Source organism: Fringilla coelebs (genome assembly GCF_963513975.1).
Source record: "Fringilla coelebs genome assembly, chromosome: 28".
NCBI lineage: Eukaryota > Metazoa > Chordata > Aves > Passeriformes > Fringillidae > Fringilla > Fringilla coelebs.
In genome coordinates this window covers 31,907-50,355 of record NC_140054.1, presented here as the reverse complement: position 1 = coordinate 50,355, position 18,449 = coordinate 31,907, and the positions used below count along the sequence as shown (strand labels likewise).

The 18,449-nt window shown below is 52.9% G+C and overlaps 3 protein-coding genes and 1 long non-coding RNA gene across 5 annotated transcripts; 3 read left to right on the top strand and 1 right to left on the bottom strand.

The window, feature by feature from the left end:
* The first annotated feature begins 2,923 nt into the window (after positions 1-2,923).
* On the top strand, positions 2,924-5,779 carry LOC311163686. The gene is made up of 5 exons (XR_014616796.1): positions 2,924-3,128; positions 3,519-3,585; positions 4,171-4,216; positions 4,599-4,699; positions 5,322-5,779. It is a non-coding gene; the product is annotated as an uncharacterized lncRNA (long non-coding RNA).
* A 1,084-nt stretch (positions 5,780-6,863) lies between these two features.
* On the top strand, positions 6,864-8,229 carry LOC311163587 (ras-related protein Rab-42-like; the record flags this gene model as incomplete). Its single annotated transcript, XM_084222563.1, has 2 exons — positions 6,864-7,123; positions 7,815-8,229. 2 exons carry the CDS (start codon positions 6,864-6,866, stop codon positions 8,227-8,229), a joined length of 675 nt encoding a protein of 224 aa, XP_084078689.1.
* A 534-nt stretch (positions 8,230-8,763) lies between these two features.
* LOC311163685 (ras-related protein Rab-39B-like) lies at positions 8,764-10,205 on the top strand (the record flags this gene model as incomplete). The annotated part of the gene is made up of 2 exons (XM_084222731.1): positions 8,764-8,978; positions 9,773-10,205. 2 exons carry the CDS (start codon positions 8,764-8,766, stop codon positions 10,203-10,205), a joined length of 648 nt encoding a protein of 215 aa, XP_084078857.1.
* A 1,397-nt stretch (positions 10,206-11,602) lies between these two features.
* TAF12 (TATA-box binding protein associated factor 12) lies at positions 11,603-18,235 on the bottom strand. Of its 2 annotated transcripts, none has more exons than XM_084222679.1 (6): positions 18,180-18,235; positions 15,152-15,403; positions 13,886-13,963; positions 13,002-13,116; positions 12,725-12,813; positions 11,603-12,047 (listed from the first exon to the last, which is right to left on the bottom strand). In XM_084222679.1, the coding sequence occupies exons 2-6, from the start codon at positions 15,317-15,319 to the stop codon at positions 12,012-12,014; spliced, it is 486 nt and encodes a 161-aa protein (XP_084078805.1). In that variant the 5' UTR covers positions 15,320-15,403; positions 18,180-18,235; the 3' UTR covers positions 11,603-12,011. The 2 variants fall into 2 exon arrangements, with proteins under 2 accessions (XP_084078805.1, XP_084078806.1); XM_084222680.1 differs by lacking the exon at positions 18,180-18,235 and adding an exon at positions 16,650-16,780.
* Positions 18,236-18,449: the final 214 nt, after the last annotated feature.

The window sequence follows — 18,449 nt, the reverse complement described above, 5'->3', positions numbered from 1 at the left end:
AGGTGCAGGCTGGGCGGGGGAGGGGAAGCCATGTGGCCGGGTGTGGTAGTCCAGGCCTTGGACAGAGAAGGGAGGTGAAGGCCCTGCAGGATGGAAGGGTGGAGGAATCCTGAGAGACATCGGGCAGCCCCCCAGAGAGAGAGAGAGAGAGAGAGAGACAGACAGACAGACAGACAGACAGAGAGAGCCTGTGCCTGTGCTTGTGCCACCTTGAAATCTGATATCACGTGTTGGCAGCCCCGCCAGCCGGGAAGGAGAAGGGGGTGCAGCGAGAAGGTGTCCAGCAGGGCACTCCTGGGAGTTCTGGGCAGGCAGAGCCTGAGATTTTAACCCTTTTCTTGAATGATGGAAACCTTACAAATACTGATCCTCCTGGATCTGAATGAGAAGAGAGATAGAAATAAAATAGGAGGAAATGGGCAAGTGTGATGAAAGTTCATGCAAGTGAAAGATGTCAGAAGAGTTGAGAAGAATCCTAGGTGGGAGGAGATGATGGAGCGGCCTTTGGCCAGACTTTTCTTGTACAGCCATGGGCAGAACCATTTTTCCTGTGACACGGAGACTGCCCTTAGGGGGAGGCAATGGCTTGGAGCCAAGAGAGTGCGGTTGTTATGTGAAGGAGTGGCGTGAACAGAGACAATGGGTGAGGAGGGTGGTGGTGCCCTCGATCTTCAGTAGAGAAGAAGATCTCTGTTCCTGAGACCCCTCGATCTTCAGTAGAGAAGAAGATCTCTGTTCCTGAGACCCCTCGGCCCCAGGGGGTGAATTTGGGGGGGACTGGTGTCCCGGCAGTGAGAGACTGTGCTTTTTTTGGAACTGGGCAAAGCATCCTTCAAAATGGGAACCCTAGAAGCAGCCCTGGTCCATGTGCAGTGGTGAGAGCACTGGGCATGGAAGGAAGAGGTCACGATGGCAGATGATCTCCGGGCAGCGCCACGTGGGACAGGGAAACACACAAGGTTTGAACTGTGTTTCCAGGGGAAGCCCATGGTACAAGAGAGACTCCTCTCTTCTTGATGAACTGAGAATTGATTATCTGAAGGGTAGTGATGAACTGAGAGTTGGTTATTTGAGGGGTGGTAACTGAATTGAGAATCCAAGGTTTTGTCTTACTGTGATGTATTGGAAATTTGGTGGGGGGGGAGGAAGAATGTTTTTAGAAAGTTTTCATTCTGGATTCTGTGTGTGTTTCTTTTTACACATAGTTGTAGGTTAATAAAGTTTCTTTCCTTTTATTCCTAAGCTAGAGCCTGCTTTCTGATCACATCTCACAGTAGACCCCAGAGAGAATGCATTTTCATAGGGGCACTGGCATTGCACCAGCATCAAACCATGACAGCCTTAAATGACTGAGGGTTTATTTTATTGCTGATCTGCCATGTTTGATGGAATTACCAGCTCAAAAGGCCATTACTGAACACTGGGAATTTTATCATCTGTTTGTTATATATATAGAGTTAATTCATGCTATTTGTATATATATATGTGTATAAAATATTGTAAAATTCCAACTCATGTCCTTGACCATGACTCTGGCTGGGAGCAGAGTCCTATTTCTATTCAATTAGTTCCCAGAAAACGCTAAAGATATCAAGTCCATTAGCTTAAGAATGAAGTCTTCCTGGACCATGAATGTCGACTTCCCAGAAATGCTTAAGCCTCTCAGGAAAACCGTCACCTGGAGCAGATTACATCTGTCATCTCCAACACTCGATTACATGTGATAGACAGACACTGGGACTGGCTTTTGCATCCATATGGACCCAGTGGCACATGTGAAAGAAGGCTATTCTGAAGAAGCTCAGACAGCCATCCAGACACCTGGACTGGCTTTTATATCTATATGGTCCCAGCTCTACATGTGAAGGGACACAAAGGACATTCTGTCATTCCAGCCCCAGGCAGAATACACGGGATATAAGCTGGCTGTATGAGACAGTCGAGGTGAACCACTGGGGAAATGCTGGCACTCTGCCAGTCGGATCCAGGTTCACCCAGTGCCAAATTCCAGAGTTGATGCTGTCTTGGCTGAGGGGGGTTTTTTAAAATTATATTTTGTTATTGATCTAATAAATCTTTGTTATTTTTTTTTAAATTTGACTGCAGATTCAATAATTTATAACATGTTCATTTGCTCAGAACAGATTAAAACATGACCATTCTTTTTCCCCTTTCTCCAGGACTTGGGCAGGAAAGCACTCTCAGGCATTTCGAGCTGATTTCCCACTATGGCTGTGCCTTCAGCATCAGCACCAGTAGTTGTTCCAGCACTTCCTTCCAGCCCATTGACAGGCGCTGCCATTTTAAATACTTTCCACGAATTATGAGTCATTAACCAGGAGCCTTACAGAGGTATTGTGTTGGCAAACAGACTTCTGTTTCCAAGAAGTATGTTTCCTTCTATTCCCCGAGGATGGAGTTTTCCCCCCACCCCGTTCCAAAAGGGAGGAAGGAGAAGGGGAAATGCAGCTACAGTTTTCAGCTTTTCAAAGAGCAAGCCCTGGTGTGGACCTTGCATGGAGAAGGTGAGAGAAATTGTACTGGTCCCACCCGGACTGGAGAGTCATTTAGATGGGGTGGGGGTGTGCAGCTGCTCCCAGTGCTAGTGGGGGTTGTGAATCATGGGATCATGAAATAGTTTGGGTTGGGAGAGGACTGAAAGCTCATCTCATTCTATCCGCTGCCATGGGCAGGAACACCTGCCACTAGAGCAGATTGTTCGGGAGTCTCGTTAATCCTTTGGGATGGGGTGGAGCGGGAGGCTGGAAGGGGAAAAGGCAGGAACGATGGTTGGGACTGTAGGCAGCGCGACCTACAACTCCCAGAAGCCTCTGCGGGAGAGCCCGGCACCAGCAGCCAATCGGAGCCCGCGCTGCCGCGCTATAAAAGATGACCGCGGACCAGCTTCCGTCTCTTTCGGCCATGGCGGCGAGGTGGGGAGGCTTCGCGGCGGCCCTCGGGGGGTATCCACCGCCATCCGTCGTCTCTGGGGCTCTCCCGCCGCTCGGCTCCGCCGCATCGGCGCCCTGTGGCCATCGCGTCCGGCGGCGGCGCTTCGGCGCTCTTCGAAGGCTGCGAAGGGCGGCGCGGCCTTGCTCCCGTCCTCCTCAGGCCGGGCCCGGCCCCGGGTGAGTGAGGGACCCCCGAGGCTGAGCTAATGCCCTGTCCCGGGACAGGCGGCCGCGGGTGGAAGAGCCACCCGGCCCTATCGAAGCTGCGTCTGTCGGTGCTGTGGTAGATGCAGTCAAAAAGGAGCCGAGAGCAAAGGGGTTTTCCTCGACGGTCGCCGCTCAGTTGAAACCTTCGTAACTGTCCGGCAACATTTTGGGAAAGTACATGGCCCGCCGTGGGCTGGGGGGGGTTACTGGTGCTGGAAGGAGGCGGCTGCCGCAAATCCCTGCCCCTGGGGTCCAGACTGATGCCCGGCGTGGGGGGAGGGGGAAGTAGTTTTCTGTAGTTTTATATTAACTTACTTCTCGTGCAATTTTCTTAAACCTCAAAACTCTCTTCTTCCCCAGCGGCATCCTGGCGTAGAAGGTGATCCCGGGACATGGGATGGCTGGTGACAGCCTCAGCTTTGGGCAGGTGAGATGGGCGATCCTGGTTCCAGAGTCCACTTTTGAGAGGCTGAGAATTGGTTGGTTTTTTGGCCTCCCTGGACCCGAGTAGTCCACCAGCGTTTCCTGCCCCTCTGCTATTGGGCAGTGCCAGCATGTGCTGTTCCAAGGCTGTGCATCCTCCACAGGGCTTGTCCTTGGGGCTGGGCCCTGCAAACTCCCTTAGTACTTGCTCCATCCAGGCGATGTATTGGTGAGATAAGGGCGGTTCCTCTCTCTGGGGACTGCTAGAGGCAGAACTGGGTGTCAGCCCTGATCCCAGAGCCAGTCATTCTGTCACAGACTTTACGGGATAAACTGTGTTACCCTGCATGTTAATCCAAGAGCTGTGGCTCGGTGCAGTAGCTGCAGGTCTCCAACAACATGCCAAAGCAATGGGAAGGTCTTTGACTGCTGGGCCTCTTCTGCCTGTGACTGTCACTCACCCATCCAATACATTTTTGGGAATTGGGCTGTTCCTTGCTTGGGTTCCAGGGTGAAAAGAGTCAAAGGCATGTCTACAAAAGTCTGCAGCCCACTGCTGATACTGGGGGTATGTTGTGATGTCTTCCAGGGGTCCTGGGTGTTCCAGAGCTCACCCATCTGATGGATAAACCCAGGTGAGAGGGTAGTACCCTTGTTTGATCTCCACAGCCCATCCCTCCAAATCCCTTTCCCATCAGATCTGAATACCGATCTTGTGGTCGAAAAAGGAGGAAGAGTAACATTCATGCTGGTCTTGGGCTCTCTGCAGGTGTGTTCTGTGCTGAGAGGGGCCACTAGGAAGACAGGCTGCGCTGGCCTCACTATTTTGGGAATTCTGGTTAGGAAGGAAACTCCTGGTCTGGAGAAGGGATAAACATGGGGCACAGGAGGCAGATGTGCCATGAGGAGGGTTCGGGGTGGGGGGGGGGGGGACTGGAAATTGTCGGGGATATCTGAGCTGTGGATTTTCAGTGATCCATTGGCTTCAGGTACTAAACTCGGGCTCTGTTTTTTCAGCAATAACTCTGGAAAAAGATTAAAACCTGTGAGCCCTGTCCAAGGGCTTCAGCTTGCTTCCTATAGGACCTGAGTTGTGGGAAAGCTGCAGTGTGGATCATGTGAGTGTCCTGTGGGAAACTCCTGGTGTTGGGGTGGGCAGTAAGTGTAAACTAGATACTTGGCTGTGAGGGTGAGGAGGCCCTGGTTTCCCAGAGAAGCTGTGGCTGCCCCATCCCTGAAGTGTCCAGGGCCAGGTTGGATGTGGCTTAGGCCATCTTAGTCTGGTGGACAGTATCCCTGCCCATCGCAGAGTGTGGAATGGAGTGAGCTTTTGAGGTGCCTTCTAACCCAAACCATTCTGGGATTGCGTGATCTGGAGTGGGGTCTGGAGGACAGGGGACAGTTCAAGCTGTGCTGGAAGTGGCCAGTTTTTTGCCTGAACTGTGCCAGGTGGGAATGATCAACCTTGTTTCAGAGGCTTTTCATTGGCCAGAGTTGTGCTCTGTGGTGCAGGGTGTGAGTGAGGTCAGTGGCAGTGCAGCCTGGTCCATGATGATTCCTGAGTCTGGAGACGGTTGGATGAGTCCTGCGGATATGGGGCTGAGGCCAGGCGTGAACTGCCCAAAACCACAGGGCAGGGAGGGGACATCCAGGGGTTCAGGAATGTGGATTGAATCTGACACAGTGCTGAGCCTGACTGCTCATCACTCAACTGGATTCTTTTTTTATCCCTTTTTTCAGTTCTAAGCAGAGGGTGAACTATCCCTGAGGGACTTGGTGCTGCAGTGCCAGACTGTTCTTTCCCAGCTCTCTCCTCCAAAAGTGGGAGCTCTGCAGAGCCAGATCCTGGCTCCTTCGTGAGCTATGAGCTCCACCGAGTGGGATCAGCCACTGCTGGGCTCCACTCACCTGAAGTGGAAAGAGATAAAACTGGTTTGGCTCCAAGTATTGCTGAGGCTCTGGTTCAGATGTTCCGCATGGAAGAACAGTCCGTTCCATGAAGCTTTCTCAGGAGGGGGTCTGGATATTAAATACTTGATTAGGGCAGAGAGCCAGTAATGCCAGGGTGGTGGGTTTGATCCCTGTACAGACCATTCACTTAAGAGCTGGCCTCAGTGATGCATGTGGGTCCCTTCCAGCTTGGAATATTCTGTGTGATAGGAGTTTGAATAAATGCAATTACTTCAAATCTTTGTGGAGTGTCCTGTGTTTGAGTTGCATTGGGATGGGGTGAGGCTGGGCTGGCTCTGAGCCACGGGGCATGAGGATCCCCTTTCAGTGGAGTTCACCAGTGCTCAGAGGTAAGTAGCTCTGCTTGCTGCAGCACCTGCTAGTGGGATGTCCCCCACAACCTTCCGGAGGGGTTGCTGGAATACAGGAACACTGTGGGCCTTCATGGAGGGGGTAGAGCGGCTCCTTGCAACCTTGGGGTGTTCCAACACCCTCAACTGGAGCCTTGGTGATTCTAGTTGCCTGTTTTCTCACCATGGAGAAAAATGGGCTGTGGGGAGCCACAAACTCTGAGTTGGAGCCACTCATATTTCTGTCCCCGGGTGGCTGGGCTGTGGCAAAGTCCCTGAACCTGAGGTAAATTTTTGTCCTGGAATGTTGGGCTGGTGCCCCTGACTCCTCTAGTCTCCTGCCTGTGGGTCTTGAGAGCCCCTTCCCTGTAAAGCATCTCCCAGGATCTTGCTCCTGGGGACAGTGCCTAGCTGTCCCTGTTGTCACCAAAGGCAGGCAGTGGAGACATGAGAGACTTCCAGCAGAGGTGGACATCCAGAGCTGGCATATGGCAACACTAAACAACATCCTGGCCACAACAAATGGAGACTACATGCCGATGTGATTAGAGCTGAAGCTGTGCTGCTGCTTGAGATGCTGTGGTTGAGATGCTGCGCCGTTGCTAGGGGTTGTGTGTTGGAGTTTGGTGGTTGGGAAACAGGTAAATGGATAAAAATTGTTTTAAAAAACAAGGGAATTAAAAAGGCAGGTAAATAAATTTGGTGGTTTTCTTTAGTGGTTCAAAGAACTATGCAGCAGCTCCAAAGCCTATTTTGTTATGTACACCTGGGAAGAATTAAACTTCTTTCCTCAGTGTTACAGGGAAGTATGAGGACGGAGATGGCAGCTGCCCCCTCCCTGGGACAGTTTGTTTGTCTGTCCAGGTGACTATGTGGCCAGAGCCGTCCTTGTCCCCAGGTGGGGTGGGGACAAGGGTGGAGACTTGTCCTGCCGCTGCTAGCACAGCAGGAACGCAGTGGTCGGGATCTGGTCAGCTCAGCCATGGAGACAGTGACAGATTCCCCCCAGGATCCTGACCCCAAGGGACACATCCAGTTCCGTGTCATCGTGCTGGGAGACGCAGCCGTGGGCAAGTCCTCACTGCTGCGCTGCTTCACTGATGGACCAGGCAGGGGTCCTGGTGAGGCAGCCATGCCAGGCCCCACCGTCGGCGTCGAGTTCTACAGCCGGACTATCCTGATCCCACCCACCGGCAAAGCCAAGCTGCAGCTCTGGGACACAGCTGGCCAGGAGCGGTTCAGGTGAGGTGGGTATGTGGACCCCAGCACCCCCCTGAGTCATCTTCCCACTCTGGGGTGTTTGTACATCCCCAGCTGGGTGTGCAGGGACAGACAGCAATGGCTCACTGGGATGGTCATACTTTAGGGGCCAGGGACACCTTGCGCTGAGCTTGCAGTGACACTGGAGCTGTTCTGGGGAGCAGCCAAGGGAGCAGGGTCGGGTGCTCATTGCCGTGCGCCGGTGGGCTGGGGCTGGATGGTTTCTTTCCTGATTGCATCAGGCTGGAGCCAGGAGCACCTGGGAGTGTGAGAGAGGCTCAAATGGGGCATGAAGGGCTGAAGACCAAAGTGCTGTGGCTGGAGCTGGGCTCCCAGGCCCTCCCCATCCCTGGGAACCTTTTGGGGACCCCAGGGTTGGCTTTGGTGGTGCCCTATTTCTGTCCAGTGCTGCCCCATCCCCACTGCATCTGGGGCATTTGCGGGGATAAACAGTACTGCAGAGTCCCTGAAAACCCCACAGGTCTCCTCTGGAGCCCCCCAGTCTGGGAAGATGGATGCTGAACAGAAAAGAGTGGTGTAAATGCCCAAGACAGGTCTCCCTTTCCCACTCCTGAGGTCTGACCTGTGACCCAAAAACCTCCCAAGCCCCATCCTAGGGTTGTTGGTGTTAGAGCTTCCCAGTATCCTTTGAAAACCTGCTGGGTATGCCCAGATCCATCACCAGGTCCTTCTACCGGAGTGCGGCGGGGGTGCTGCTGGTGTTTGACCTCACCAACCGGACATCTTTTGAACACATTCCTGAGTGGTATCACGAGGCTGCGGGGGACCAGCTGCCTGCCTTTGTCCTAGTGGGACACAAGTGTGACCTGGTGGGTGAGCGAGCTGTGTCAGCAGAGGAAGCTGGACGCCTCGCCACCACTCTGGGCATGGCATTCGTGGAGACCTCGGCCCTCAGCAACCTCAATGTGGAGTTGGCCTTCCAGACACTGGCTGGAGGTATCCAGCAGGCACTGGGCCGGGGGATCCTTGCCCCACACCAGGGATGTGATGGCATCAGGCTCATTCCCAATCAGAGTCACCGCCAGCCCCTGGCAGGGAGGGAGCCCCGGGAGCGCTGCCAGTGCTGATGGAGATGGGGGGATGTGGGACCCCCAGTTGTGGGGGTGCTTCTCTCTCCACCCAGCACCTGCAGCCCTTGGGTGATTATGGGGGTTAGGTCTCCCACCTGGGCTTGGGTTCATTTCAAACCTTAATTTGGGGGCTCTGAAAAAAAATAGTTCTCTGCTGTAGGAGTGTTTTTAATAAACCTAAGGCTTTTCCACACTAAATAAAGGCTGTGTCAAGCACTGCATCCCAGGCAGGGGCACAGCACTCAATCCATGGCATGGGGGATCGTCTGCTTTGCGGGGCATTACTGGTGGGGCAACAACTCCCCTTGTCTGGGACACTTTTCAGGGTGTCATGTCCATGGGAAAATGGGAGTAGGCACCCCTGAGTGCTTCCTGCTGGATGGAACCAAAATAAAGGGGACAAAAGGGCTCCAAAGGGGCCACGCAGCGCCAACGGTACTGGGAACGCCTCCTGGGTGGAGGAGCTCCCTGCCTGCCTGAACACGCTCCTGGCGTGGGGGTGGCAGGTCCTGGCAGGCAGCAGAGGCACCGATGGAGCCACGGTGGCAGTACCAGTTCCGGGTAATCATGCTGGGGGACTCGACAGTGGGGAAATCCTCGCTGTTGCGGCGCTACACCGAAGGTGTCTTCCTGGACGCTGTCAACCAGACGGTGGGGGTGGACTTCTACGTCCAATTCGTGGAGCTGGAGCCAGGACTGCAAGTGAAGCTGCAGTTCTGGGACACAGCCGGGCAGGAGAGGTTCAGGTGGGTCCATGGGGTCAGGAGGGATGGTGGAGATGGGTGTCCCCCTCCAGACTTGGGGTCGAGTGTTGTGATTCCAAGCCCAAGAAGGCTGTTGTTGTGGCTGTGTTCGTCTTGTCCGTTTGGGTGAGGAACCACCATGTCAAAAGCCAAGGGAAAGGAACCCTTGGGTCTGCCTTGTAAGTCCTTGCTCCAGCTCTAAAAGGGGTACAGTACTCCCCCAAGAACCCCCCTGCCACACCAGCTGCAGAGGGGCTGGCGAACAGCTGGGAACCCACTGAGGGCTGGGCAAAACATCTTCCTCAGCTGCTAGGCATGTCACACCTCACTGTGGAGCTGAATCTACCAGCCAGGCAGCTCCTGGGAATAGGAAAGCATGGGAGATGTGGCTGCAGGGGATGAGAGAGTGGCAGATCTGGGTTTGCAGGAATGGGAAAGTTCCAGGACTGTTGCAGCAGAGAGGGGAAAGTACTGGGGACATGGCAGCAGGGACAGAAGAGCTCCAGGACCATGACAGCAGGGATGGTGGAGCCCTGGGGACATGGCTGCAGACATGGGGCACTTGGGGGCTGTGGCTGCAGAAGACAGATGAGCTTTGGTGGCTGAGCACAGACAGAGCTGCCCCTGGAGCTCTTATGGACACAGCAAAAGGCTGATTCTCACTCCTCTCATGGTGCTTTGAATGCAAGGTGGGTGCTGCTTGCAGGAGCAGGTCCTAGCCAGGGCCACTCTGTAGGTAGGGACACAGGAAACCCCAGGGGCCTCTCACTCCCCTGCTCTTGGTGTCCCCACCCCAGGTCCGTGACTCGCTCCTACTACCGCAACTCGGCTGGGGGGATGCTGCTTTTTGACATCACCAACCGCACGTCCTTTGAGAGCATCCGGCAATGGCACCAGGAGGTGACTGACACGATCCAGCCCTTCCGCATGGTCTTCCTGCTGGTGGGGCACAAGAGTGACCTGGCTGGGCAGCGCCAGGTGGGCCAGAAGGAGGCAGAGAAGTTGGCAGCCTCACTGGGTGTCCAGTACGTGGAGACCTCAGCCAAAGATGCTTCCAATGTGGTCCAGGCCTTCCAGACGCTGACCTTGGCCATTTACCAAGCGCTGCAGACAGGGCAGCTGGTGGCCACTGAGGCATGGGATGGGGTGAAGAGCAGCATCCCACTGCCAGTACTGCCCAAGGCTCAGGCACTAGAGAAGGAGGAGAAGCAGAAGAGATGCTCGTGCTAGAGCTGAGGACACTGGCAAGGCAGGGACATGCTGGGCTCAGGAGGGGAAGTGGATATGGAGCAGCCAGGCACAGGCAGGGGTGGCACGGGAAGCGCATTGGGAGGGTGAAGTCCCCAGGTGGAACCCCACAGGCCTGCAGAGGTCAATGTCACCCCTTCCCCTATTCTCTCTTGTACTGAGATCCCTACCATAAAGCCCTAAATCTTTAAGTCTTTCCAAATAGAATTAAAAGTGACAAATTTATCGTGGAACTCAGATGATGTATCTGCCACTCTGGCTGAGTACACGCCTAATTGAGTCCAAAGCAAAAATAACCACATACCATTCTGAGGAAATGCCCACTTTCCCTTTCAGATTAATCTTCATACAATATAATTTGAAAAAAAACCCTTCTCTACAAGGCTGCAGAAAGGAGCTCCCCAGGCTCCTCATCCCACAGCAACATGAGGAGTCCTAGATGGTCATGGAATCACTTCATCCATGCTGGTATCCCTGGCAGATACTGGGAGCCTCCAGAGAGCTGGACAAGGAGGATGACCCCAGCTCTGCCTAGGGCTGCAGGAGCCTTCATGAGCCTTCCTGTCATGCAGGGGTTTGCAGTGCTGTCAACTCCTGCATCCCCACAACAGCCCCTGCAGCTTCCCTGAGGTCTGAGCAGAGCAGCAGGAACAGTCAGGGCATGTGGCCTTTTCAGTGTCCAGGCACAAACAGAATCAGGGGGACCATGACTTCCTGATTTGTCACAACACCCACCTCCCAACAGTCCAAATATCCCAGCAATGGGTTGGAGATGAGGGAAGTGACCTGGCAATCCTGACTGGCAGGTGAGGGACTGGCCAAATTCTTGTGATCTAGAAGGGTCTGGAGGGGAAGAAACCTCTGAAAGAGCAGCTGAGGGCACTTGGTTTGCTCACCCTGGAGGAAACAGGGGAGACGAGCATGTGCAGCTCCTCCCAAGTGACACCTCCAATCTCTGCTCCCTGTGACTAGAGACAGGATCTGAGGGAACAGCTAAAGCTGTGTCAGGGGAGCGATAGATTGCATATTAGGAAACAGTTCTTCCCTCAGAGGGTGCTCAGGCAATGACCAGGCTCCCCCGGGAATAGGCACAGCCCCAAGGCTGCCACAGCTCGAGAGAGCACTGGACAATGCTCTCAGCCATAGGGTGGGAGTGGTGGGGTGTCCTGGGCAGGCCAGGAGCTGGACTCAATAATCCTTGGGGATCTTTTCCAGCTCAGGATATTCCACGATTCTGCTACCTGTAAACTCTCAGGAGCTCTCCCACAGAACAGCACCACACACAGAGTCGAGGTGACAGGGACCCTCCCCCTACCATCCCTGCGCAATGCTGCCTGAAGAGCACAAGCCCCTACCAGCAGCTTAGAATCATTTCTTTATTCATGTAAAACAAATGCAAGTATTTATATAAACACTGACATTACAAAGTACTGGAGCAGGTAGGGGCAGGAAGGAGGAAACAAAAACCTCTACAGATGCTTCTAATACTGTCCCACACACGATCAAATGCTCTGTCCCTTGGATAATCACTTGTACAATAAACCACTTTCAAGTCACAAATAAAAGTCTGTTTGAGATATGTTGCACTCTGAGGAGGAACGAGAAGAGGGCATAGAATGTTTTGGCAGGTCTCCTCATCAAGTCAAGATATTGCTGCACCGTTAATAAAAAATAGATGCTTCTCTGTAAAGCATTAAAAAAATATCCCACAGGTGACATCATGGAGGCTTCAGTGGAGCGGCAGGTATCCCAAACTGCACTGGTGGTGTCTCCAGCTCTGTCCAGGGGCTATTTCTTGGTAGTTTTGCGGATCAGTGCCATTCTCTGCAACAAGAAAGGGAAAACCATGGGAAGCTGAGCAGCTCAGAGCAGGTGACTGCACAACCACCCACAGCAGAAACAAGGCATCCCAGGTGCTCCCAGGACACTGTCTGACTTGCTTCCACACAGGTCTTTCAGGTCTGTTTGAATCTTAATGCGGTTCCAGGCTGAAGAGGAGAAAGAAGTATCTGTGCTTCTCCAGTTGACAACCTGGGGCAGTGGAATCAAAGCCCATCTCAAGGTCCCCCTCTCTGCCCAGTGGGAGTTGCAGCATCACCCGTGAACCCACTGCAGGGCAGCTCCTTCTAGGCTTTGACCATGGCTTAAAAAACCAATGGTGCAAGGCAGTTTAAAAGCAAAATAAAGGGTGTTTTCAGTCCCTTTGCACAGAGATGGAGTTGCCAGGGCAGCCGAGAAGCACCTGTGTGCAGCTCCCAGCTGGTTTTAACCCTCCCAAGCTCCTCAGCACCAAGAGCTGCTGCTTCTCTTTGGGCAAAGCCAACATAGCTGAGGAGACACAGCAATCTCAGCCTGCTGCACAAACAGGTCAGGAGGGTCTGAAAGTAATTTCTGGTCTGATCAACTTGGAAGAGGCCACAAATTCACAGTGCCAGGAGGTTATGACCACCGTCCTCATATCAGCCTTCCATGTGATTCCTGGTGTTGTGAGGGCTCCTTACCTGTTTGTGAGCTTCTGTAGTGCAGGCCTTTTTGTAGGGCCTGATTTCTTCAGAACCAAAGCCTGGGATCCACATGTTCCACTGGCGCTCTGGAATTCACAGAATGGTTTCAGTTGGAAGAGATATTAAAGCTCATCCAGTTCCAACCCCTTGCCATGGGCAGGGATGCATTATCTACTCACACAGGCTTCCACCACAGCACCGCAACTGTGCCCTGACTCCAGGAGGAGCTGAGAGCTGGGGTTACAAGGGAAAAAACCAGATAAGAGTCACTCACCAAGGTGCAACTGGACATCTTTGACTTCCAGCGTGTTGGACTTGCGGTGCCGTGCGAGCTGGCAGGCGGCTGTCACCACACTCTCAATGAAGTCATCGGCAATCTGTAGCAGCATCTGCAATGGAACAAGGGCAACAATCAGTCTGGTCAGCACTGAGCAGTTGAAATTATGTGGGAAGATGAAAACAAGCCCTCAGAAGCTGGTATTTAGAATTACAGAATGTCCTTAATTGGGAGGAACCTGCAATGATCATCCAGGCCAGCTCCTGGCCCTGCACAGGTCACCCCAGCAATCCCCATCCTGTGCCTGAGAGCACTGTCCAAATGCTCTTTGAGTCTGGCTGCCTGGGGAGCTGGCATTGCCTGGGGAGCCTGGTCAGTGCCCAGCACCCTCTGGGGGGAGAACCTTGCCCTGATCTCCAGCCTGACCCTGCTCCAGCCATTCCCTGGCTACTATCCCTGCCACAGGGAGCAGAGGTCGGAGCTGCATCTTGGGAGGAGCTGTAGCCCCCCTTGAGCTCTGCCCTCAATCTCCTCTGCTCTAGCTGAATACACCAAGTGCCCTCAGCCGCTCCTCTTGTGGTCCCTCCTGATTCTTCCCCATCTTCAGTCTCCTTTGGGAGCCCTCTAATAGCTTTAGATCTTTCTTATATTGTGGTGTCCACAATTCCACTCAAAGGAGTGGATTTCATAGGTGTTTGCTGCAATTGCTGTTTTAAAAGCCTTTTTGGGACTGGGATGCAAAAAACCAGGGATGGCTGAAGGCGGCACAAGAAAACAGTGTTACATGAACCAAATGCTCCCTCCTTGGACAAAGAGCTACTGATCTGTGACAAATTACAAATTAACTCTTTCTGCAGTCCCTTCCACCGGTTGGAACCTACTTCTTCCACATCTTCATCCAGCTGCTCGTTCGGATCCACCTCACGCACCAGGTCTTGTAATTTCTTCTTGGTTAAAACCTGAGCATGTGGGAGGAGAGGAAGGATTTACTGCTCTGCTCCAGCAAAGAAGCTGCCCGTGGAGCACAGCCACAACCACAACCACCTCCTCCCCCATGCCGCCAGGGCAGAGTTACACTGTTGACACAGTCTATCAGCTCAGGAATGGCACAGATAAGAAATATCAGGTGTTAAGGAGTCATTTTCAAGCACCGGAGGTTGCTCTGGACAGCAACTGGAGTGCAGCAGCCAGAATAAATGTTTTCAGCATGAAAATGTGGCTGACAAGGAGTGGAAAGGCAAAGCTACAAGTGCTAAGGTGCAGACAGCAAGTGCAATCAGTGTATCAGAGACTAAAGTTGTGCCCAGGGCATATGGGAAGCCTTTCCATCGCTTTAGCACTTATCAGCTTTAGTGCTTCACATGGAAAATAGAGTTGTGGGAGTGCTGGGTTATTCCAGGGCAGTCAGACGTGGCAGGAGCAGAAACCACACTGGGCTGAACAACAGGATGCCGAGTCTTAAAAGATATGGATGGAAGTTGTCAACCTGGTCAGGTCAACCAGACACGTGGGAAATTCCTGCCCTTCCTCATTCCTTCCCTGCTGTGGCTGTTTTATGCTGGGGTTTAGTGCACTTCCTAAGAGTCTGGGTGCCAGCAAAGCCATCAGGCAACAATGCCGGGACATTCCCTGGGCAGCAGTTTGCTTTATGCGCATCAAAGGCTCCTGTGCCAGGTTGGGTTGGAAGGGACCTTAAAACTCATCCCATTTCACCCCCTGCTATGGACAGGGACACCTTCCACTATCCCAGGCTGCTCCAAGCCTCATGCAACCTGGCCTTGGACACTCTCAGGGATGGGGCAGCCACAGCTTCTCTGGGCAACCTGCACCTCACCACCCACTTCTCCCCATATTTTTCCCATCTAAACCCCACTTAAAAATAACTTCCCCTGTCACACTCCAATATACACTTTCCAAAGACTGGAAAAAGCTCTACACCTACAGCATCCAAACCCCATCCAGCCAGGAAGCACCTGGGAGAGAGGAACTCTGTGAGGAAGTTTTGTTCACTCAGTAAGTGAGTAAATTTAATAAACACTATATTTCTGCTGGTGATTTAAAGAAGGCGAATGAAGCCACAAGCAAATCTGTGATACTTGTGATGCCCAAGCATCATCCCTGTTGTCCCAAACTTGGGATGGAATTACCTGGTTGCTTTCAGGACTGAGCCGCCCTCCTCCACTGGGTGTTCCTGGCATCTTTGCCACAGTGGTGCTGTTGGCCATGGAGCTCTGGGGGGGGGTGCTGGCTGGTTCCGGCTTGATTGAGGAGAAGTTGGAGAGGTTGATCAAGGTAGAAGGGCCAAACTGGTTCATAATCTGTTGGGCTTTAGCTTTTAGACCATAAAGCTTGTCTAGGTCCTGCTTCCTCTTGGGGTTGTGGGGATCCAAACCAATCAACTGGAAAGGGAGGGAAAAGCCATGATTAGCGAACAGAAGGAATTCAGCAGGGTGAACAGGTCTTTGTCCAAATAAAACTGCAGTGTTCTGACAGGGCCTGCAGTTTATAGATCAGGAATCTCTGCTCACTACATGAAGGGAGAAGTGATGCTTAGTAGCAGAGAAAACATTCCCTGGTGTACAGAAAATTAAGTTTTCCAGCATCATAGTGGCTGCATGCTGGTGACAGCACTGACCCACCCACCCATTCATCCCTTGAGCTGAACCCCTCCACATCCAACCCCACACAGCCTTCCTGAACCCATTTTCCACAAAGAACAGACCACTCAGAGCAGATTTAACTGCAGGACATGGCTTGTTCCTGCTGCAGCAGCATGGAATCCCTCATCCCCACAATCCACAGCCCCAGAGAGAAAGCAGGACCCAGCCCCCCTGGGATCTCAGTTTTAGCAGCATCACGCTCACAGCCCGGCCTGCAGTGACCCCTCCAGTGGGACTGACAACATCGGTTCATTTTGAGTTCTGAGAACACGATCTGGTGCTCAGAGGGGGATGAACATATGTGTGCCCACACTGGGCAATTGACAGCCAGAGGAAATGGAGTGGGATTTATAGAGGTCCCAATGGTGAACTACAAGTGGATTGTGTGGTTACACAGATCCTCCAGGTGCTGAAGTTACTCAGGTTGTTGGTCATGGGGTGTACACTGACCAGCACCTCCTCTGTTTCTGCTCTAAGCCTCAGGCTCAATGAAGTTTTGCTCTGTCTTCAGTGCTCCATGACAGGAAATTCATCCAAACCCTGCACCTTCCACTACCACAACCACCATGGGCAGTATTGATGGTCTGCCACAGGAAAGAGAGTTTAAGGAACGGTTTTATGGCAAAGCCTCTCATCGCGGGGCCACAGATGGCTGAGAAGCTAAGGCTGAACTCACGAGAAGAGCTTGTTTAACCAGTTTTAGGGACATTCACACACAGTGTCTGCTCCCTGATCTACAAATAGCCATTTCCCTTCATGAAAGCAAGCCTAGTTAGTTTGGATTAATTCATATCAAAACCCACACAAGAAAGTACATGACAGAATTTAGAAGCTTTAGTACTTCACTCCAATGCACACTCATGCACCTGCGGACATGGAGCCCTCTGAGGGGAATTTATGTCCCTGACAGCCTTCTGCAGTGCCCTCGGCACGTTTCCAGCTCCATTTAAGTTGAATTAACAATGGAAAATCATTACGCTCACACCTTAAACCCCTCAGCTGGCACTTCTGGCTGAGAAGTCCGGCACAAGATCGAGAGGCACCTTCAGTCTCGGCTTTAGCGGGGGTTGATCTCAGGCTGTTCACCCCATGCCTCACTTCACGAATCCACAAAGCAGAAACTCCTACCCACTATGCAGGGAAGGAAGCACCGAAATCCTCAGACACAAAGCCCCAGTATCTTTGGGCAGAAGCACTTTAGCAGCTTAAAGTGATTTTGTTGGTTTATTCCCAGATCTCAGTGCACCCTTCACATGCCACTAAGATCCCTGAACACAAAACTAATGGGAGGAGCAGATTCCCAGGGTTAATTCCACATGACAGTCCCATTTACTTACGGCTATCTGAGTGTCTAAATCTTCAATTACATCAACAACTGCTGTGAGCCCAGTGAGTGGAGAAACCATAGCCCACACCCTTCCCAGAATGTCACCAGTCAGCATTACCTACTCTGGCATCCTCGTCTTCCACATAACTCTCATTCCTACAGAAACACCAGATATTTTTTGTATCACCAATTCTGTATAACACGGTTAGAGGAAACAGTTTCACAAACTGTCCTTGCTAGAGTGCCATAAATTGCACTGTCAGAAAAGATCACACAGTTGCTGCTGCAGAGAACATCATCCCACAAGATTCTGAAGAAAAATATGGTCAAAATCCATTTTTCTGCCAGGATACAGAGCATCCTGGTACCTGCTGATGTGCAGGTAAGTCCACATCCTCACAGCAGCAGCTCCCTCTAGGGCAAGAGGAGGTTTGGGTGCTGTGATTTGCACCACAAATTGTTCAGTTCTGTGACAGCACAGCATTAGAGACGTATCTAAAATCCACGTTAATGACAAACAGCACATTCACTGGAGTGCTCAGGGGGCTCCCACTTCCATTAACCATAGTGAATTTTACCAAATACCTAAATACAATCATAGAATCTCAGAATGGTTTGAATGGGAAGAAACTTTAACGTCATCTCATTCCATCCCCTGCCATGGGCAGGGACACCTTCCACAGTCCAAAGTGGCTACAAGCCCCGTCAAACCTGGCCTTGGGCACTTCCAGGGATGAAGTAGCCACAGTCTCCCTGGGCAACCTATGCCAGGGCCCCACCACACTCACAGGGAGGAATTCCTTCCTAGTATCACATCTATCCCTGCCCTATGGCAGTGGGAAGCCATTGTCCTTGTCCTTTCCCTCCAGGTCCTTGTCCAAAGTTCCTCTTCAGCTCCCCTGGAGACCTTTCAGGCGCTGAAAGGCGCTCTAAGAATCTCCCCGGGACCTTCTCTTCTCCAGGCTGGACTTCCCCAGCTCAAAGCGCTCACCCCACGGAGACAGCCGGGATGGGAACGAATCCCCCTCCCAGTCCAGAACGTCCCCGCCAGGAGTCGCGGGGCAGAGCGAAGGTCACCGACCGCCACCGGGACCGACTCGGCGCTCACTCTTGTGCTCCCTCCCAGATTTGCAACAGCCGATGTGGAATCCCCAGGTGGTCCGCGCAGCTCCCTCGAGCCCCCCGTACCTCCCCATGACCCGCGGGCAGTCCGAAGCCCCGCCGCCACCGCCGCCCGCCGACACTCGGCAGCGCTTCCGCTTCCGGCCGTCCCTGCCGCCAATGGGGAACGAGTCCCCCGCGCCCGCGCGCATCACCGCCAATCAGGAGCGAGTTCGCCCGCGCGCGCGTGCGCGCCACAGCGCTCCCGCCAAAAGCGCTCCTCCTCCCCGCACCGCCTCAGGAAAGAGGTGTGCCCAGCATGCCCTGCGCGATTTGCATAACCCTGGCCGGCTAAAA